At 50.8% G+C, this 20,287-nt stretch overlaps 10 protein-coding genes across 10 annotated transcripts; 6 read left to right on the forward strand and 4 right to left on the reverse strand.

Annotated features, from left to right (window-relative positions):
• Positions 1-419: 419 nt before the first annotated feature.
• ALTATR162_LOCUS3423 (uncharacterized protein) lies at positions 420-1,265 on the forward strand (the record flags this gene model as incomplete). The annotated part of the gene is made up of 1 exon (XM_043311029.1): positions 420-1,265. One exon carries the CDS (start codon positions 420-422, stop codon positions 1,263-1,265), a length of 846 nt encoding a protein of 281 aa, XP_043166964.1.
• Positions 1,266-1,811: 546 nt separating this feature from the next.
• ALTATR162_LOCUS3424 (uncharacterized protein) lies at positions 1,812-2,670 on the forward strand (the record flags this gene model as incomplete). The annotated part of the gene is made up of 4 exons (XM_043311030.1): positions 1,812-1,895; positions 1,951-2,028; positions 2,172-2,254; positions 2,304-2,670. The coding sequence occupies 4 exons, from the start codon at positions 1,812-1,814 to the stop codon at positions 2,668-2,670; spliced, it is 612 nt and encodes a 203-aa protein (XP_043166965.1).
• Positions 2,671-2,873: 203 nt separating this feature from the next.
• ALTATR162_LOCUS3425 (uncharacterized protein) lies at positions 2,874-3,733 on the reverse strand (the record flags this gene model as incomplete). The annotated part of the gene is made up of 2 exons (XM_043311031.1): positions 2,874-3,520; positions 3,589-3,733. The coding sequence occupies 2 exons, from the start codon at positions 3,731-3,733 to the stop codon at positions 2,874-2,876; spliced, it is 792 nt and encodes a 263-aa protein (XP_043166966.1).
• A 1,374-nt stretch (positions 3,734-5,107) lies between these two features.
• On the forward strand, positions 5,108-7,254 carry ALTATR162_LOCUS3426 (uncharacterized protein; the record flags this gene model as incomplete). Its single annotated transcript, XM_043311032.1, has 10 exons — positions 5,108-5,194; positions 5,251-5,394; positions 5,452-5,499; positions 5,652-5,949; positions 6,002-6,439; positions 6,503-6,748; positions 6,816-6,838; positions 6,888-7,010; positions 7,070-7,157; positions 7,223-7,254. 10 exons carry the CDS (start codon positions 5,108-5,110, stop codon positions 7,252-7,254), a joined length of 1,527 nt encoding a protein of 508 aa, XP_043166967.1.
• Positions 7,255-7,723: 469 nt separating this feature from the next.
• ALTATR162_LOCUS3427 (uncharacterized protein) lies at positions 7,724-9,076 on the forward strand (the record flags this gene model as incomplete). The annotated part of the gene is made up of 1 exon (XM_043311033.1): positions 7,724-9,076. One exon carries the CDS (start codon positions 7,724-7,726, stop codon positions 9,074-9,076), a length of 1,353 nt encoding a protein of 450 aa, XP_043166968.1.
• Positions 9,077-9,457: 381 nt separating this feature from the next.
• On the reverse strand, positions 9,458-10,939 carry ALTATR162_LOCUS3428 (uncharacterized protein; the record flags this gene model as incomplete). The annotated part of the gene is made up of 3 exons (XM_043311034.1): positions 9,458-9,703; positions 9,755-10,116; positions 10,165-10,939. The coding sequence occupies 3 exons, from the start codon at positions 10,937-10,939 to the stop codon at positions 9,458-9,460; spliced, it is 1,383 nt and encodes a 460-aa protein (XP_043166969.1).
• A 1,125-nt stretch (positions 10,940-12,064) lies between these two features.
• ALTATR162_LOCUS3429 (uncharacterized protein) lies at positions 12,065-13,871 on the forward strand (the record flags this gene model as incomplete). Its single annotated transcript, XM_043311035.1, has 4 exons — positions 12,065-12,280; positions 12,329-12,718; positions 12,792-13,355; positions 13,419-13,871. 4 exons carry the CDS (start codon positions 12,065-12,067, stop codon positions 13,869-13,871), a joined length of 1,623 nt encoding a protein of 540 aa, XP_043166970.1.
• A 212-nt stretch (positions 13,872-14,083) lies between these two features.
• On the reverse strand, positions 14,084-14,641 carry ALTATR162_LOCUS3430 (uncharacterized protein; the record flags this gene model as incomplete). Its single annotated transcript, XM_043311036.1, has 1 exon — positions 14,084-14,641. The coding sequence occupies one exon, from the start codon at positions 14,639-14,641 to the stop codon at positions 14,084-14,086; it is 558 nt and encodes a 185-aa protein (XP_043166971.1).
• A 1,376-nt stretch (positions 14,642-16,017) lies between these two features.
• Positions 16,018-17,538, reverse strand: ALTATR162_LOCUS3431 (uncharacterized protein; the record flags this gene model as incomplete). The annotated part of the gene is made up of 1 exon (XM_043311037.1): positions 16,018-17,538. The coding sequence occupies one exon, from the start codon at positions 17,536-17,538 to the stop codon at positions 16,018-16,020; it is 1,521 nt and encodes a 506-aa protein (XP_043166972.1).
• A 1,678-nt stretch (positions 17,539-19,216) lies between these two features.
• ALTATR162_LOCUS3432 (uncharacterized protein) lies at positions 19,217-20,019 on the forward strand (the record flags this gene model as incomplete). Its single annotated transcript, XM_043311038.1, has 2 exons — positions 19,217-19,326; positions 19,392-20,019. 2 exons carry the CDS (start codon positions 19,217-19,219, stop codon positions 20,017-20,019), a joined length of 738 nt encoding a protein of 245 aa, XP_043166973.1.
• Between the last annotated feature and the right edge of the window lie 268 nt (positions 20,020-20,287).

Below are 20,287 nucleotides of genomic sequence, written 5' to 3' on the forward strand. Positions count from 1 at the left end.
CTATTCACCTCTTTACAACACCAGTCGCCAAGGCAACAGAGCATGATTGACTCGTCAAGTAGGAGTTTGTGATGTAGGGGCTGCAATGAAGAGTGAAAGTACACTGCAGCCTCTCTCCTGGGCGCACGGTCGAACTCTGCCTCCTCACGATAAAATCTCATCTACCTCTAATGTTTTTCTCTCCCTAATCACAAGCAGTTCCAACTTCTCATTATCAGCTGCAATCAACTCTATCAAGGATCCAGACAGAGCCTCAATATCTACGCTCCTCACCAATACAAACCATTAAACCCCATCCAACCATCATATCTCAAGACAAGACCAAGACCAACAAGGCAGACCAAGTCTTCGAGAGCATCCACCATCGTATGTCCAGCTTCGTAAAGTCGTCGAAGACGTCCAAATCGCCCTACGAGACAATGTCCTCAATCGCAGACCAACTTCCTTCTTCCCACGGCTCGTCATCATTGAACTCAATCAGAAACAATCCCAAGCGTCGAAACGATGAACGCGACACGAGGCTTATTTCTCTTGACAAGCTGATGGGCGGTACTGTCATAGCTGACAAGGATAGGCGTTGGTTCGAGAAGATCAATATCGCCGTCCGCACTATGATGAACTCTTCGGACTACGACCCTTCCCACGACTACGAGCACATACAGCGTGTAGTCATCAACGCGCACCGCCTCTGGCTCGTGGAGAAGGATCGCGAAGTATTCCGGAACGCCGATCCTCTGGTCATCTTCGTTGCGGCTATGGTGCATGATGTCGGAGATGAGAAGTATATTTCAGACGAGCTGGTTAAGATGGAGACCGACGACGCCAAACAGGCGCAACAGCGAGATTCTATCGAGGCGTTCATCAGGAAGGCTTCACCTGAATGTCCACCATACATCTGGGGCCCTGCTTCGCACGTCGTGTCGCTGATCTCCTTCACACGCGAGCTTCGAAACCCTGTGTTCATCGCCCAGCAATGCGCAGCTTATCCTGCACTCCAAATTGTTCAGGATGCCGATCGTCTCGATGGCTTGGGTGCATTGGGTGTCATACGTGGGGCAGTGTACGGAGCTGTACAAGAGCCACGTGGTACTGGTACGATTCGACAAGCTGTACATATAGTGGACGAGCGTCATACTAGATACTCAGAGATGATGAAGACTCGTACGGGCAAGAAAGAGGCAGCGAAACGCTGGGAAGCTATGAAGGAGATCCGAGATCAGATTGTAAAGCAAGCGTATTGCGAAGATGCACTGGAGGAGTACTGAGTCTAAGACCTAGTTTATAAAGACAAAGGAAAAGGCTTGAAATGGTTAGGCATTTCTGTGTTGTAGGTTTGTTGCGTCAGGACAATGAACGATGCCCCTTGAAATGAAGATGGGTCGGTGAAGTTCATCGTGATACACAACCATTTACACAGCATCTACAGAGCTACTCATTCGATCAAGAGTTGGTTTGTTCTGTTCGTAAGCCCAAGAGGTGGCAGGGTAGGTACTTTCTGTTGGCTGCTGTCCTGGATGGCCGCCCTTCTTTTTTGTACAGAGAATCATCCACTTGGAGATAAACAGGTGATCGAGCGACTGTGCATTCGCAGTATGGTCGTCAACCACGAAGCAGATGAGACAGGATTCATTTCGGAATGTCAGTGATGGGTCGTGTTGGTGTCGACTCCATCGCGCGTTCCCAACGCTCACGCTAAGGTACCAAAATAGACTAGCGCCTCGCTTGAAGCGCACCTGGCGTGGGTGATTTCTTGCGATCGAGCAACACCTCGAACTTTCAGACTCCGACCAGCTCGACATCAAGCCGCCAAAATGTCCGCCAACTCTCTGAACAAGATCGCGCCCAACAGCCCGTCGAGGCAGAACCCCTCTGAGATCGAGACCAGCATCGCCAGCGCAAGTCTTGCCGTCAATCGCACAATGGCGACCACAGCACTAACACCTGTGATAGGCGTTGACTGACCTCGAGAACAATGTCCCCGACCTGAAGGCTTCTCTGCGCCCTCTCCAGTTCGTCTCTGCTCGCGAGGTATGAAAACCCGAACACCACAATGCGCTATCGAGCGTCGCCTACACACACCTACACCTACACCTACACCCATACCCATACCCATGAATTGAAGAGGCGGTGGGCACTGGGCAGCAACATCAAGCTGACACCAGGATTCTTAGATCGAGGTTGGCCACGGACGCAAGGCTATTGTCATCTTCGTCCCTGTTCCTCTTCTGTCCGGATGGCACAAGGCCCAGCAGCGGTATGTATCACTCTTGAATCGGAAGAACGTCTATACTAACGACTCCTAGTCTCACCCGTGAGCTCGAGAAGAAGTTCTCCGACCGCCACGTCCTGATCGTTGCTTCCCGCCGCATTCTCCCCCGCCCTAAGCGCTCCAACCGCTCGCGCACCAACCAGACCCAGAAGCGTCCCCAATCCCGGACTCTCACTGCTGTCCACGACGCCATCCTGACCGACCTCGTCTTCCCCGTCGAGATTGTCGGCAAGCGTCTCCGTACCCGTGAGGACGGCAGCAAGATCCTCAAGGTTGTCCTTGACGAGAAGGAGCGTGGTGGTGTTGACTACAGGCTCGACACCTACAGCGAGGTCTACAAGCGCCTCACTGGCAAGGGTGTCAACTTCGAGTTCCCCCAGAGCCAGCAGACCGACTACTAGATGTAGGCGGGTTCGTTGGGTTTGATCGATCTCGTTATATCTATATGGGTCAGGAGTACGGCAGGGCTTCGGTTATGCGTCATGTACCGGCATCAAAAAGGAATGAGAATGAGATGACATGAGCCTGTATTAGGCACCCCTTCAAGATACCACTTGCAATTGATTTCTTTTACTGTGATGGTGCCTTTGCTTTGACCAACCGTCTACTGCCTGTCCAGCTCAGGGTAATGCCTGAAGATACCCATGCTAAACGGCTTTCGCCTCTCGCTACCTAGGTATTCTTTGATTCCTTTGGTCTCTTTGACACTGTTATAGAAGCTTTCAAATAAGAGCGGGTAGTCCTTCTTCCTTGCCTCCATTTCCTTTGGGAATGCAAACTCCAATCCACTCAGCACATGCCAGAGTGTAGTATCGGCATAGCTCAGACTACCCCCGACAAGGAACTTGCCTTGTCCTTGCGCCTCGTTGCCCTTGAGCACGCGCTCGAAGTAGCCCAGGAACTTAGGGATGCGGTTCTCGCGGAAATCCGTTGCCTTCTTCAACGATTCCTCCTTCTGGTCCTCGTAGTATTTCGCAACCGCAACGGGGTGGTGTGTATCGTGGGCTTCATTGTTGAGGTCCAGCGCCGTCAGCGTATGCGACAGGATCCACGACTTCTCTGCCTCGTCTGCGCCACTGAGACCGAGCTTATCTCCGAGGTAGGAGAGAATGGAGGGTGTTTGGTAGATCAACAGCGCAGCGCCATTCTTGCCTTCGCCGGGGATGCGCAGGGCGGGTGGTGCGAAGGTGGGAGGATTACCGTCGGAGCCTGTGGAGCTTTGATCGGTGAGACTTGCGACGACTTTCATGCCTAGATGACATGTTGGCTGCATTCCTTGCGGTACGAGAATGATGAAGGGAAAACGGGTGTATGCATACCATCCTCGGCTTCGTTGGCGACATCTTTGTAGGAGACGCCTGCTGCTTCGAACGCCAGACGAATAAACTCTCCACGTCCTGGAATGCCAGGCCAGTACAGCAACTCGTACGGAGGCTGAGTACGCGCCTTCTTATTCGCAGACATGGTGGTAGTATAGTATCGAAGCGCAATCGGGCTTTGATTGTGATGTCTAGATAGCTGTTGGAAGCTATGAAAGGTGCGCAGTGGTCGGAAGAAAGTGCGAAGCATGCAGTTGCAATTGCTGCCTTAGCATGCGTTTATAAGGAAGGGAAATGAGCTCCATGTCAGGTTTACGTGACATTGCCGCTGGAGGCACCCCTCAATGCAGATTGTTTGGCGTCATTGTGGGGTTGGGGTTGGTTCAAGGGCATCGTTTATGCTGACATCAGACGCGGAATTGCACCGAGACCGAGCAATGCGAAGATCGTACGCGCCAGGTTCCCTTCTGCTACGCGTCGCGAACGCCCTCCATATCCAATATGACTCACCTCATTTCAAACTATCTATATAAACGGAACCAATACACTTTAGTCCCTTGATACACGCTCTTGCTACTTGCACTCGTGTACGGTGTCTAGATTTCGGTCGCTACATAGCCCTCACACTCGCTCTACGCGTAGTTTTAACCCGCTTCAACCGGCCATAGTGAGCTTCGGAGCCATACTCAGCTATTCACCTAGATAGGTCGAATTGTTCGCGGGATTTTCATTGTTGGTGTCTTGTTAGAGTCTCGAAACAACTTCCGGAAGATCGAATGTTCAGTCTTCGTTTAATGAGTATACATCAACTGATCTCATACACACGACTGTTATGAGGCATCCACAAGTGAAAACTCTACTATAATGGTATATGATCGCTCATTATGTGGCGCTGGTGGCTGGAGACGGTCATATTGCCTAGGGTGTTAGGCATCTTGACGCACCCTTAGCATCTGATCTGTCTCGAGGATGTTCCACCAACATCTTAGCTATTCGCTGCCCCAATGTTACCCAATTGTGTGAGAGGCAGGCCTGCAATCAGTTTATAAGCTCTAGAGCCTTCTTCCCCCACCGTGCCATCGGGCTGTGTGCTGTCAATAATGCTTTGTGTTACAAAAGAGGGCAGACGGCGATACGCTCGCCTGTGCCTCCCATGGCCCACCGTTGCAGCTCATGCACGAAAAGAGCTGCGCCCTGTTGGGAAACAACACGTTTACTACATATCTGCCAACAACATACATGCAAAATCTGTAGAAATATCCCGACGCTTCAAGACCCCTCCTTCTCATGCAAATGCTATCTCGATTTCAATCCCGTTAGATCGCAGTGTACTGAGGTGTTTCGATCCATACTCGGGTGGATGTGATTGCCCGCCCTATACCCTTTCGGTCTAGACTTCCCGCCGAGGCCCTCTTCCACGCTAAACCCATCGCCTAGGAGTGCTGCCTTCAGCTCACCCTACCCACATTGAACCACGGTAGAACAACATCTCGTTCACAATACCAGGTTCGCCACCATTATGTCGAATTACAATGACTACGAGAGATTCGTCCATCAGATGCAAGCTTTCCGCGCATCCGATGAGGCCAGAGAGCAATTCGTTAGCGTATGCGTCGCTGAGTTGCGTGTTCGACCGCGCGACAGATACTAATAAAGTGACAGGAGATTCTAGCAAAGTATCAAGCCTTATCCGAAGAGCACGGCAACTTGAAGAATGATTATTTGAGTGAAAGAGATATCAGACGGAATTATCAAAGAACTGTTGAAGAGAAACAGGGTTTGGTGGGGGATTACGAACGTCAGCTCGTGCGTTACTCGCTGGAAACTCAGCCCTGCGAATCTGCGTGCTGATCGAGGCTACAGGAAGCGAGTTCATTTGTATTGGCACTTATTGATGGAGATGGAGCTATCGTAAGTACTTCCGAGCTCTGAAGTCTGGATCTTGTAGCTGTCCATCGGCAACTGTATATCGATGTTCGCCCACGTATGTTCGACAACGTATATACGATATGGTCGCTGAGACGACCCGTCTAGGAGTCTGCTTGCTGACTATGTATTTTCAGTTTCAAGATGCGTTACTTCAAGCTGCTGGTGGTGATGGAGGTTCAGAAGCCGCATCCCGTTTGTATCACGCAATTCGCGATCATATTGCTTCGCTCTACAATAACTCCGGAAACTGGCCGATCATGGTTCAGGTCTATCTCAGTCTCGATAAGCTCGCACAGAAGTTGGCGTCAGTTGGCCTTCTTCGAAGTCCGCAGGAATTGCGAGCTTTCGCACAGCGCTTCAGCGTCAATCAGCCCTTATTTAGTATTATCGACGTTGGCCACGGAAAGGAGAGGGCCGACCACAAGATCAAGGGTACTGGAATTCTCCTGGATATTAGTGACTAACGCTAACATATAGTCTGCAGAAATGCTTCGTACCTTTAGCGACAATCCCACCTGCCGTCACATCATCTTCGGCGGTTGTCATGATGCAGGATACCTCCTAAATCTCGAACACTTCAAACACAATACCGCCAAAGCTGGTCGGATCACACTTCTTGAGACCACACCCGTATACCGTGGTTTCACAGATTTAACCAACTTCAAACGCACTCGTTTTGACGACGTTTTCAAAAACGAGCCCCTGCCCGATTATATACCTCCGACTAACGGTTTTGGTCAATTGGCCGTTCAGTCACCGGTACAGTCCGTAGCACAACCGCAAGTTCTCTCTCGTTCCGTTATAAACAACACCAAGACGTCGCCCACGTTCGCCCCGAGTGCCCAAGTGGCGTCCCCCTCGCCTAGCGTCACCCCGGTGTCAGCCGCTACAGCTAGTGAGTCGAACGGAGATTCTTCATGGGGTAAGTAACCGAGACTACTCATATCAGGACTGATTTGAGGCATGGCTAACTAAAGGACTTCAGCCACTGTGGGAAGAACCGGTGCTCCTGAAAACGGCAACATTTCCATCGCAGCGACTACACCCACTACTAAGAAAGACACTAAGAAGAAGTATGCTTATTACAACAAAGCCGGGCAAAGGCTTGATGATCCACTGCCACCGAAAGATCCCGCCGCTGCAGCTTCGCTTGAAGCACGCATGAAGAAAGTGGGCAAGAAGATGTGTAACCACTGGCATCTCGGGAGTCATTGCGAGAACGGAAAGTTCTGTCATTTCCAGCATGAGCCGAAGCTTACACCTGCTGAACTAAACGCTTTACGCTACAAAACGCGTAGCTTGGCTTGTAAGAACCGTTACTGTGAGAATATCGACTGTTGTAAGTACATATTGGCTAAAGAGGATTCAAGAGCCTACCACCATTGCCGCCACCTCAATGTAGATTTGCAGTGACGCTGACACTACGGCTTCAGATCTTGGCCACCAGTGCGCTCTTGAGCGTGATCAAGGATATTGTTCATTCCCCGAGAATTGTGAGCATCATCGACATGAGAGAGCACCTGGGCTATACTAACTTATTACTTCTCTTTAGGCCACCTTCGTGCTACACATGGCATGGACAGGGTTAGATACGTCAGGTACGACAAAGATGGCAATGAAGATTACGCTCCTTAGTCGGAGTGAGTTGGCCGAAAATAAGGGTTGTGATGTCAAATAAACACAATGTCATGCTAACATGAAGAAGACGGCCATATTGTCTGGATAGTACTAAATTAATACTTAAATGTCTCTACGACCTTACATTTTCTGAACTCCATTTCTTGTTGCAACTACATTTCTTCGAATGATCAAGGCTATTCATCCGATGGCGAAGCTCAATACATCTTCTAATGGTGTGCTGGAGTGTTGCGAGGCCCTCGAGGACGATCCACCGACCAACCGATTTCGGCCATGGCACAGACGACTAGTCCATTAGATGCTTTCTTTTCCCCACACTCCACACGAAGAGTACGCGAAATCAATGCAAATACCGGAGATGAGGCTAAGGTTGTTACGGGACGAGGGAAAATACTGGGTATCGCGGTAGCTAGAGTCGGCAGTATGTTCAGCAGCTCTTCTAACGTAATTTCTCCACAAACGCGGGGGAGTAGGACCGACTTCGTAGTGAATATTGCTCATCAGCCATGCGATTGCAAGACTCTCTTCTCTTCGACCATATATCTACTTTACAAAAGTGTTTCCCAGAATGCCGTTCCTGCACTCCGACACGCAGCCAAAGATCCTCATCGCCGGAGCCGGTATCGGAGGTTTGACTACTGCGCTAGCGCTCCATGCCGCCGGCTTCAGCGACATTCAGATTTTCGAGACAGCGTCGACGCTCACGACACTCGGTGTTGGTATCAATGTTCAGCCATCCGCAGTTTTGATCCTGCGGAATCTGGGCTTGCTTGAAGCATTAGAGAAGACGGGCATCAAGACGAAAGAGCTGAACTTTTACAACCGCCATGGCGATCCCATCCTGAGCGAGCCTAGAGGGATGGATGCAGGGTATGAGGTACCTCAATTCTCGATTCATCGCGGAGAGTTTCAGATGTTGCTGTTGAGCGCCGTGAAGGAACGCCTTGGCAAGGACGTTCTACATCTGAACCATGCCCTGGCGGCCTTTGATCAAAATGATGAAAGCGTCACAGCACGTTTTTCGCACAGAAGGGACGGTGTCCCAGCAGAAGAGTCGAGCGTAACGGGCGATGTTCTGATTGCTGCTGATGGGATCAATTCCACAGCAAGAAGGCTTCTCTACCCTGGCGAAGGACCGCCACGCTTTTCAGGGCGCATGCTTTGGCGCGGATGCATCGAGCGTGAGCAGTACTTGACAGGCGCAAGCATGGTGTGGGCAGGTCACGCCGACCAAAAATTCATTGCCTACCCCATCAGCCAACGATCAGCCGAGAAAGGCAAAAGCCTTGTAAACTGGATCGCTGAACTGCGGATACGTGATAAAGACGATGTTGACCTAACACCTCCTAAGACAGACTGGACCAAAGCTGTTAAGAAAGATGTGTTCGCAGGACCGTTTGAGACATGGAGATGCGGAGGTCTGGAAATGAAGGACTTGATCAACAGCACAGAAAAGGTCTTCGAGTTCCCTATGTCTGATCGCGACCCAGTAGAAGCCTGGTCGTTCGGCCGTCTTACTCTCATGGGCGACGCAGCACACGCCATGTACCCCATTGGGTCAAACGGCGCATCTCAAGCTATCATTGACGCCGAAACGCTCGCTAAGCACCTATCCAACAACCTTTCAGATATCCCTGGAGCGCTGAAAGCCTACGAGCTGGAGAGGTTACCGCCTACCGCGAAGATTGTTATGGCGAATCGAGCGAATGGCCCGGATCATGTCTTGCAGCTTGCCGAGGAGAGAGCACCAGATGGGTTTAGTAATGTGTATGATATTATTCCAAAGGAGGAGTTGGAAGAAATTGGGAGGGTATACAAGAAGGTTGCTGGATTTGAGATGGAGAGTGTTAATGAGAAGGCGAGGAAGACGAAGGGGGTAGAGAAGGAGAAAGGGTTGAAAAGTCCAGCGGATTGGATATAGCATTGGCTCAACAGCAATGTGTGTAAATAGTGGTAAAGGTGTTTTGTTCATCGAAGCTGTCTATGCCGTGCACTCGTGGCAAAAAAAAAATCTTATTCCAAGCAGAGTCCGAATGGTGGTGTTGTCCAGGGCAGCGATGACGTTAGCGCCAGTCTAGTGTGAAGAACAGTTGCCCGTTGAACAGGTGTGAAACGTATTACACGTTCTAACCAACCTCCTCACCTTGCGACCATTTACCACAGTGATCATCATTACTTCATTGTCTTTGCTTGCTAAATCTAGGAACCTATTGACAAACCTTACTGCCAGGGACCGCGCCATCGCGGCAGTACCAAGGCACCAAAACTCTTGTTCAGGGCAGTGCATGCGACTCTGCCCTCTTCAGCGGTGCCGCCGTCCAAGAGCCAACCCTACCATAATCATGCGCATTACCTTCTCGGCGCCGTCCTTGACCAATGCCTCTGTCTGGCCGATCGCTTGTTCCAAGGTTATTGGTTCCCTGAGAATACTTGTGAAGGCTTTGATGCCAGCGCCGTAGCAGCCATCTGCCCCTTCTCCAATAGTGCCGGCTAGTGCAACGACCTGCGCACCGTTCCTCCTTGCACGCCGAGCAATTTCAGTCGTCATCTGTCGTCGTCAGCAAAGTGTAAAGGAAGCGACAATAAGAGATTGACTGACCTTTCCATTCGGCGATTGAAAATCCAAAGCGCCCTCTGCGGTAATGACAAAATCCCACTGGTTTTCGAAAACCCGATCGAATTCGAAGTACTCGTTGATGGCTTCCGCCCGGGCGCGCAAAGTAGCGCCCAACAACATCAAACCGGTTCCGAGACCTCCGCTGGCACCGCTGCCTGGGGTCTGAGAGATGTCCTCTCCAAGCGTCAATTGAGCAACTTGCGCCAGCCGCTCAAGCGATGCTGCAAGCATATCGACCTGTTCAGGCGTGGCCCCTTTTTGCGGACCGTATACTCGCGCGACGCCTTTGGAACCACATAGTACGTTCTTGACGTTGCACACGGCCTCTATCTGGACCTTGTCGACTGGGATAGCGTTAAAACAGGTATGTGAATGGGGCCTGGGCGACTTACCAGCACTCTCTCGCAACCGGGGGTGTACACCTTCCCAGCAGATGCTGGCTAGGCGTGCCAACGACCGACCACCGCCCGCCTTGGGCAACTCCTCGTCCTCTGCATCAAGTAACCGGACACCAAGAGCCTGGAGCATCCCCGCACCTCCGTCTGAGGTTCCCGAGTCTCCACACCCGATAATGATCTTTGTGGACCCTGCGTCAAGCGCTTCTCTGATCAACTCTCCAACCCCGTAAGTCGTGGTTATCGTTGGGTCGCGCTCGTCTTTTGGCACTAAACGAAGGCCTGCTGCTGCTGCCATGTCCAACACAGCCGTTTTCTTGTCCTTGCCAATAAAACCAAGGTGCGATTCAACCAATGATCCGGTAGGGCCCGTAACTGGCACATCGATAATGGATCCGCCATGAGCCGCTACTAGAGCACGAGCAAAGCCCTCTCCGCCATCGTGCAGAGGGAGCTTGCGCAGAATGACGGAATTGCCGTCTAACACTGTCCGGATTCCTGCCTCTATGGCATCGGCCACGTGCTCTGGACCTAGACTCTCTTTGAACCCTGACGGCGCGACCAGAATCCTGAGTGGATGCCCACCCAAGATCTCGGATGTTGGCGTGGACAGTACCGCCGATGCCGGGTGCACAAGCTCGTCTACTTGTTGTCGCGGCAAGTTGAGCGTCTTCAACGAAAGTAGTCGCGGGAGTCGGGGTGGAATTGTTGGCGATGCTGTCGGTGCACCGTGGACACCGAGCTCCATGCTTGTTGGTACGCTGGCGAGCATGCTTGATGTTCGAAGAGAGTAAAGTTGGGTAGTATACCCACGGCTATTGCTAATGGAATAGGACCTCGATCAAATGATAATGAAATCGAAAAGCGAAGGTGGGAGCGCGGTGATGTAGAGCGAGCGTCAACCGGGTATGCGTGATTGGATACCATATCTCTAAGGACATACGACATACTTATATCTTCGACCCAGACTCTGCTCGTCTGGAGTTGCACACTTTCACGATAGACAACACACGACATAGCCCATAGAGCTATTTCCGGTGCACACTTGGAAGTGCCACCAAAGGTAACGCTTCCAGCCTCAGGACCATGGCATTAACGTCATTGAAGATACAACTACCTACACCTTCGTGAAACATTAAGTCCGCATTTCCAAGCTCCTGGTCTCGCAGCATAGCCGGGTATTACGACTACAACGGCACAGCCCTGCTAGCATTCGTACTACCAACTGTATAGCTTTAGTTTATGGTTGGCTTTTCTTGATTTCTTGACTAGTTATAATCCCGCAGATCGGAAGTTCTTGACTTTTCTTGAGGGGCTCGGTTCGGGCCAATCGCGGCGATTGTACGTGTCTTCACCAAGCGGTCTAGCGGATAACCAAGTTGTACCTATCTTGGCAGGAATATCCGAGCACAGCCAGCTAGCTGACGTCTACAAAGAAGGCTGTTATCGATGATCAATCTCCACCACAAAAAGCTTACGATCTCGTGGCAGTATCCGCCGCATCGCTATTGGCCACGATAGATCTTAGATGTAGTGGCTGCCATGCACTCACGCGACAGGTTTCTATTCTTGAATACATCGTCGGCATATGTCTCACCGCAGCCTTATCTACCTGGAACTCGGCATCTCAAGTCCATTTTTCTTGGGGCGTGGCATTCACACTACACGTTTGATGCTGTACTTTGAGGTCATTAGGTCGCATAGTGCTTCCCACATCGTGAACAGCCTCCGCTTGGTGAGCGCCTCTTTGACACTGCCTCAATTTGTGGGAGTTGGCAAAAAGGGTTTGAAATTATATGCAGGCGATCTGCGTCTGCAATACGAAAAGGTACCACCAAGCTCTCGTTCGCTATCATCACGTTTCTCATTCGTTCTGCTTCGACACTCGTTACTCACTATGAATTTCAAAGACAGGTTACTTGGTAGACCGTCCGTAGACGACAGGAGCGCACGCGAGTCCTTGGCGCTGCCGAAATTCTCGTTCGAGGGTGACGATCATCCGCTCGTCAGCACCGAGCGTCTGTTCCGACAGTGGCAGCAAGAAGAAAACTCAGGCTACGAAGCTGGCCACGAGATCATGGAGGAGGGTCTTAGGAAAGGCGAAGAGATTGTTGTAGGTGTCTTGGGTCTCTCATGACACTGCCAATAACATGACGTATAGATCACCTGGGACGGCCCGAACGACCCTCGCAACCCCCTCAACTGGAGCAACAAACGCAAATGGGTAGCTACAATACTCGTGTCGCTCTTTACATTCATTTCGCCTTTCTCATCAACTATGGTGACTCCTGCGTTACCAAGTATTGGAGATGACTTTGATATACCAGAAGGTTTCATGCGCCAATTGGTCATGACCATCTTCCTTCTTGGCTATGCTCAAGGACCCTTCGTCTTGGCGCCTTTAAGCGAGATCTTCGGACGTGTTACGGTGTTGCAGTATGCCAATCTTGTGTACCTGCTTTTTAACACGTGTTGTGGGTTTGCGCGGACCAAGGAGCAGATGCTTGCTTTTCGGTTTCTTAGCGGCCTAGGCGGAGCGGCGCCGCAAGCTGTACGTTTGATTCCGAACAACTTTCCAACAAGACACCAGAAATTGCGAAAGGCATGGGCTGATAAGATGATAGCTGTGTAGTGGCGTCCTCGCTGATACCTGGTCAAAAGAAGAACGTGGAAAAGGCCAGGCCATCTATGGTATCCTGACATGGCTGGCACCCTGTGTAGCCCCCATCTGCGGCGCCTACATATCTGAGGGCGTAAGCTGGCGTTGGATCTTCTTCGCAACCTCCATCTTCACCGTCTTCGTGCAGCTCACCGCCCTCTTCTTCCTTTCCGAGACCTTCGCCCCCGCCATCCTAGCCAAGAAGGCAAAAGCTGTCAGGAAAGCGATGAAGGGCATACGGGACGACGTAGTCGTGCGAACAGAGTTCGAGACCGGCGATCGCATGAGCAAGATATTGAGGAAAAGACTCATTCTGCCGTTCATCATGATGTTCACGCATCCTGCGACCCAGGCACCTTCGATATATCGCGCATTCCTGTACGGTGTTATGTATCTAATGCTTTCAACATTCCCGATGGTCTTTGAGGATGTGTACGATATGGATACTGGGCATGCGTCGCTCAATTACCTATCACTCTGTTTGGGCTTCATGATCGGGTTGCAGATTTCACATCCCCTCATGGATGGGGTACGTCTTCCTTCCTCCAAGCTTCTTTGATGATGACGAAAGCACAGCGCTAACACTGGGTAGTTGTATGCTCGGATGAAAACGTACTACAACCTCACCGAAGGCCTACCTGAGTTCCGCGTCCCGCCTATGCTCATAGCAGGTGTTGTTTGCCCTATTGGTCTCTTCATCTACGGCTGGAGTGCTCAGAACGAAGTTCACTTCATCGTCCCCAATCTCGGCGCCGTCATCCTCGCCATCGGCCTGATCATCGGCTTCCAGTGCTCGCAAGCTTACACCACTGACGCATACGAAGCACGTTACGCAGCATCTGCAGCCAGTGTAGGAGCCTTTATGAGGACGATGTGTGGCTTTAGCTTTCCACTTTTCGCGCCGCAAATGTATGAAACGTTGGGTTTGGGATGGGGAAACAGTCTATTAGCATTCTTGACGATGACATTGGGGATTGTGATGCCGATAGGGCTTTGGTTTTATGGGGTTAAACTTAGGAAGATGAGCTGGAGAGGTTTGGAGTAGACATTGTCAACAACTGTGTATTGTAACTAAACTATGAGTACGCAAGAAGGTGTTCGCATACTCGTGAACCAAACAGCTCCGCCCTAAACATGATGCGAGGAAGTCGTCGCGTCGTTCCAAAATCAAAAACTCTAACCCGAAAAGTACGCCGGGAGGCCCTCGCACTGCGACGAACAAACAAAACACAACCCCAAACAACGTCCAGAAGGTACTCAATTGCTCCACAGCGTCGAAGTTGACACACACTGGGTTTTGTTTGCCTGGGCGTACTTGTCGTTACGCTGGACTTCGAGGAGCTCTTCAAGCTCTGCGGTGTGCGCATCGTTTGCTGCTTCAGCCCTCTTGTAACTCGCAGTCGACTCTTCGATATACTCTTGAACGTCGCAACGTATGTTTTCGATTGCCAGACTCTGCTCAGCAACGGTCTTGATGAGTGACTTGTTCCCGTTCTTGGACCTCAAGGCCTCGCGGCTGACTTCGGTGAACTTCTTCTGGTAGCGCAACTTCTCCTCGGTCTCTTGCTTGATGCGGAACTCGAGCACGCGGATCTTGGATAACGCTTGTCGTAGGTCGGCTTCTGCGGTGACCAAGTTAGGGGACTCGATGGTCGCCTTGAGGTTGTTCTGGTTTTCTTGGAGATTGGTGACGTCTTTGTCAGGTTTGGTGACGGCGTTGTCGATTTTAGGGAGTTTCCTCTCGACCTTGGTGACAGAAGTTGATGCAGACTTGGCTTGAGCAGAGATGGCAGTCATAGTGGTAGTGGTAGACATCTTGTAATGTATAGGTGTATGAAGTATTTTGGTGTTGTGCAATGACGCGCGAGACGTATGTGCAAGATTGGTGTACGTTGGTGAGTACCGCAGCTTTTTTGAGTGTGTGTGGTAATGTGCGAGACGTTTTTATGATTTGGTGAGTACTGAAGTGGGTTGGAGTACTTGGAAGTCTTGCTGGTGTGTTGGTTTTGTGTTTGGTGATACTGGTAGAAGTTTTTGAAGTCTTTGGATTGTGAGAGAAGAGTGTTGGAGTTATTAGGAGGAAGGGAAAACGAGGACGGCCCTTTATGGGACACCCGACTGCTGAAGCTAGCAGACCCGATGGTGCAATAGGAAAGTTCTGCTATGGTCAAGGTGAGAATGAACGCTGGGGATGCGGGGCGCGTGATTTTTGTGGTCGAGTTTGAAGCTGACTGGCCACTCAGGTCACTTGTAGATGTGGTGTAAGCGTCTTCACCTCCCAAGCAATGAGCAAAAATGGCTTCATGAGCGGGTACAGGCAAATATGCCGCAATTAACCATGCCCATTCTCTGGGAAGATCCGTAGATTGAAGGACGGCGATGCTGCGCGTATACCAATGTGAAGGTTTGTGTAATCAGGATATCGCAGGCCTCCTCGTCAGCCTAGAGTGATGATGTAATGAGAATACTCTTGGAATTATCGCAACAAACGGCATCAGATGCGAACCAGGTTTTCTTGTTGGTTCGCACCTGCCTGGGACTCACTCCATGGGTTTATTGTGGAGCAGACCCACTCCAGCGGGATGTCAGCCAACTACGACAGTCAACCGCATGGGCATGAGCTAGACATGCGCAACATCGATACAAAAGATGGAAGGACTCGACAGGCTTTCAGTCAAAGAACTCACTCATGCGGGACTTTGTGTCGAGATTCGTTTGCAAATGTAATCAATTTGTTGGCGGGCAATGAGCCGGCGCCAAAATCTTAAATACATGACGTTGCTAAAGTCTCGTTGGCTTTCGGACCGCTTTCTGGAGCAGTGGATTCAGATTGGAAGTCCTTCGTAGTGAGACCTGTACGGCAGATGATCGAGATCCCTCCATTTGCACGGCTATCTTGAGGCTTCCTCAAGCTTAGTGATTCGTTGACGCAGTAGGTTCTTTTCCTTCTCGCAATCCTTCTTGTCGTTTGCGTTTTGATCCTTCAATCTCCCCATTTCTTCCACGGTCTCTCGGTACTGCTTTGCGAGGGTCATGAAATTCTGCTCCAATTCCCTATTTTCTTGGTCTGCCTTGTCCAGACTTCGTCGAAGGTATTCATCATTCTCCGTGGACATATCTTGCTCGGAGTTTAAATCATTGAAGCGCTGCCTGTGTGCCTCGATATCTGGGCGGGCAGGCGACTGTGACTGCTAGGCCTTCTTCAGTTGCACTTCCAGTTCAGCGACCTGCTTGATGAGTTCATCAACATCCCGGCTATTCCTTGACTGTTGGTGCAAAGTTTTGTCAGATGATGCTTGCGAACGCTTCGTCTTGCGCAACTCAGCTTCCAGATTGGCTATTTTAGCCTTTTGGGCGTTGACCAATTCGGCATTCTGCTCCAAGCCGGACTCTAGAGCGGCGACTTTGTTGTCATGTTTCTCTTTCAAAGCAGAGATCTTATCACTCTGTTCCTTGCGTAAATCGACCCGCTTATCGTTCCAGCGGCGTTCATCTGCAATACCCTTGGCCCTTTTCTGTTCCTCAACTAGTGCAGTTTCTCTTTTGGCTTCGGTCGGAGCATGTCTCAGGGTCTCAACTTCCTCAAGCAAAGGTCGTAGCTTACTAAGCTCGGCATCTTTCTTCTGATGAAGTCGGTCGTTCTCCTTGATATGCTCGGAGGCATTGCCATTGTGGAGCATGTTGCGCTGATTGTTGATTTCCTGTTGCTTGCTGCGGAGTAACTCATCGAAGGCACGGCTCGCACCTGGCACATAGGCGGTATTCAACCGGGTCGCAATAGTCGCTTTGAGCTCTTCGATCTTCGCGGTCTGAGCTTTGTTCTCTGTTTCTAGATGGTCCAGCCGCTGTTTCTCTTCGAACAAGGCGTTCATCCTGGCCTGCACCATGTTGGCGAGCGTCTCTCTGTCGAGCTCTTTGTTGTCAGCTTCGTCACTCGGTATGGAAACACCAAGTTTTTGGAGCATGACATCTTTTGCGCGAACCATCACAACAACCTTCTCCGCTTCCTCATATCTTTTGACAAGGTCAGCCCGATGGGCCTCATACTTGTCTTTTACGTCCTGGCGGCTTCCTTTCATGATTTCGTATTCCGCTTGTGGCTTCTGCACCTCTCCTGTGGGGTCAACCGTCTTTAGGTACCAAACCCACATAAACAAATTCGTAAGCAACCAGACCGCGAGCACAAGTTTCCATGGAACCCATGAAGTAATTCCAGGTGTTGTTCTCGGCAGTTGTGCGACGTTCAGAGGGTACGCTTCCGATGCAGGAGTACTTGGACTCTGCATCGTGATAGCAGGACTATCAACCACAGTCGTGCACGGCATCGCTGGGTCGACTGAGAAGTGTGTCCATTTCGTGAGGTAGTGTCGGTCGTAGTATGTTGAGACTGACGTCACCTGTTCTGTGACCGTGTCGTAGATTATTCTCGGAACAGTGGCTATAATCGTGGTTGTGCGTGTTCCAGTCTGCGTCTGCATAATAGTCTGGTAAATCCTATCGGTCAACGTCGTGGGCTTTGAAAATATGGTAGCGGTCCGGGTGACGGTGATTGCGATCGCAGCGCCAGAAGAGAATTGAAACTGTTTAGGAGCAGAATTAGGGTATTTGACAGGCAACCAGTACGGGCTGACAGCAGGAAGCGCGGCGAAAACAGTAGCGCCCAGCACAATGAACAGCTCGTTTTGCAACAACAGCTGGCCGATGTCCGCCATTGTGCGATATCTCATTTCGTCGAGTCGGTATGCAAATGCAGAGCGGAAATTCGTGTGCGCTAAAGCATGATCCAGCTATGGTAAGGCTGGAGGCAGTATCGTTGGTTATTGAGTGGTTGTCGGGACAATGTCGCAAAAGTTGGGCAGGTGTATAGCATTTGCGGACGTCACCGAACAAAGGTGGTGTTCTTCGCTTACCGGACAAAGCGCATTGATCAACGCAAGTGAATGCAAAAATATTGAGATTGCAACGGTAGACATAGACACCAAAACGACGCACAATAGGAGAATTGATAGACAATGGATAAAAAGGAAAAGGCTAACCGAACGTAATGGCTGCGAAGTCGACTCAACAATGTCTTTGGTCTTCACTGGCAACGCCATGACTTCAAGAAATGGACATGCAGCTCAATAGCGTAGCAACTGGAACCCATGTTGTGCCTGTCGTCGAGACTGTGGCGCAAGATTAATAGAAGCAAGCCAGAGTAACCAATATCTCTTCTGAGCTGGCAGGAGCTTGTATAGAACGATTGGTATCCTCCTTCTTCTCGCACAAATCTCCCCACCTATCACTGCAGATGACACGTAGAATGAAAGGTGCAGCACTGCGCCGGAGCATAACGTTGGAAATCGCCTGCGACGATATTCCTCAAGAAGTCCGCTGCGTACCAAACAGCGCGCACCGATACTTAAGAATACGGAGATAACAAGCACTTGGGCTTTTTCGCAATGCTTCACTTCGATGCATTGAAGTGAAAGTGAAAGTGGACACAATAGGCATGTAGTTAGATGCGTTAAGCAGCCTCCCGTCAACAGGAAATCCACCTCTCGGCATCCCGCTTGGCCCGCCATGGTTGGTTAGCGCTCAAACGCCATGCGACCTCGGGACCACCCCGGAGTATCTCGAACATCAGCACTAAAATGTTTTGTAGCAGCAGCGGCACACGACATAGCGTCCCCAATCGCACGATCACAGATGGACCTACTGCTTGTTTACGAGTAGGTGCAATGGTTCCGGAACAGAAACGTAATTTGCGGCCCCACCAGGAGTTAGATCAGTAATCCTTCGTCAAGCCTCGACACCGCCTGAATAGCACTTCTTCATGCATCAACTTCCTGACCGCATAGCTCAATCGTTTCCTGCGATGTTTCTTCCACCACAGGAGTTCCGATCATCACACCTGACGCCATTTGCGTGGTCATCGGGCTTGACTATCCAGTTCGCAGCCCAGATCGCACATTGGTTTCCTAATCTGGGCATCTTAACCCGCCCACAAAAGATGCTCCACCACGGCACACGTGTCCGCTTTGAACAAAATTGACAAGTCTCAGATACCACACCGGATGCACGGATCTTTGGGACCCTTAATCTGGGGTAGACGAGACCTTGTCGCCGTTTTACTCCACTTCCGTCTGGTGTATCCGCGCAACACACGACAGGATGTAATGAAGGAGACAATAGTATCCAGCTTATCTTAAATGTGACTTGTCCCCATCCTAGAAAGAGTCGCCTGCCTAAAGGAACGTCGGATCCGCTGTAGTGTATCCGCATATCCGAGCATTGGGACCTACTAAATCATAGGCACGAGACCGCGGCTAACTTCGCCGCCTGTATCACTACCTGTCTTTGTACTCTTTCTCTTTACTTTCCATGTTACTAGAACATACATATTTCAACATGACACCAACAGCATCAGCAACCGCCGCTGTGCCTACACTGACGCAAAGTGGAGCACGAGTGGCTCTACAAGCCGCGGAGCAGCATGCACTTGAAGTCGGAGTACCCATGTAAGTTCCCCTCCAAACGTATAGAATGCGGCTCAATGGAACCTCCTGTGCTAATCCCAAAACAGGAGCATTGCTGTAGTTGACGCACATACGCACCTCTTAGCCTTCACACGCATGGACTCGGCGAAAATAACGTCTATCAACACTGCCATGGACATGGCTTTCACTGCCGCCGGCAATCGCATTCCCACCTCGGCATACCAAGAAACACCCTGGCCAGGCAGCGCAACCTCTGGCATTGGTAACACAATCATGGGACGCTTCACCACACTCGGCGGCGGCGTGCCTATTCTGTCAGCAGCGGGCGACATACTAGGTGCCATAGGCTGTTCAACAGGCACAAGCATGCAGGACGAGGCTGCGGCGAAGGCAGGGCGGGACGCTGTACTGGACGTTATCAAGAAAGAGAAGGAGGCTGAGGAGACGAGGTTACATGAAGAGAGGCAAGCGGTGCTTACGCTCTGGAAAGAGAAAGAAGAGGAAGTAGGAAACCTGAGAGAAGAGCTCGAAGGAATGGACAGAGGGAGCAAGAGGATGCGGCTCGATGGTGGAAGGAGTGGAAGTGTCAGCGTTGCTGGCAGTCTGATAGGACGGCGAGCGAGTACACAAGCAGGGCTAGCACCAGATACACCGCCGGAAGAAGGCGAGCTACTTCCAAGCTTTGTTGGGGAAGTGTCTGTGGGGCGTTACTGAGCGATTGGTCTTTTTTATACCTCCTACATTAGCGTTCTGGTATCAGGCTTTTGAATTAAGCATGGCGTTCATTGGTGGGACTTTGGGCGAAGAAAAGGTGTTGGCATAAGGGAGGCTATCTATATTTAGAACAATGAACGTATGTCATTCAGTATGCCGAATGGTGATCACATTTGGGAAAGTGTGTAGGCCCTCGGCAATATATAAAACGAAATGCGTACGCTTCGAAACGCAGGTTACGTGTCGCTCGGCCTCAGGTGGGTGCCCA

This window comes from Alternaria atra (genome assembly GCF_907166805.1).
Source record: "Alternaria atra isolate CS162 genome assembly, contig: 22, whole genome shotgun sequence".
NCBI lineage: Eukaryota > Fungi > Ascomycota > Dothideomycetes > Pleosporales > Pleosporaceae > Alternaria > Alternaria atra.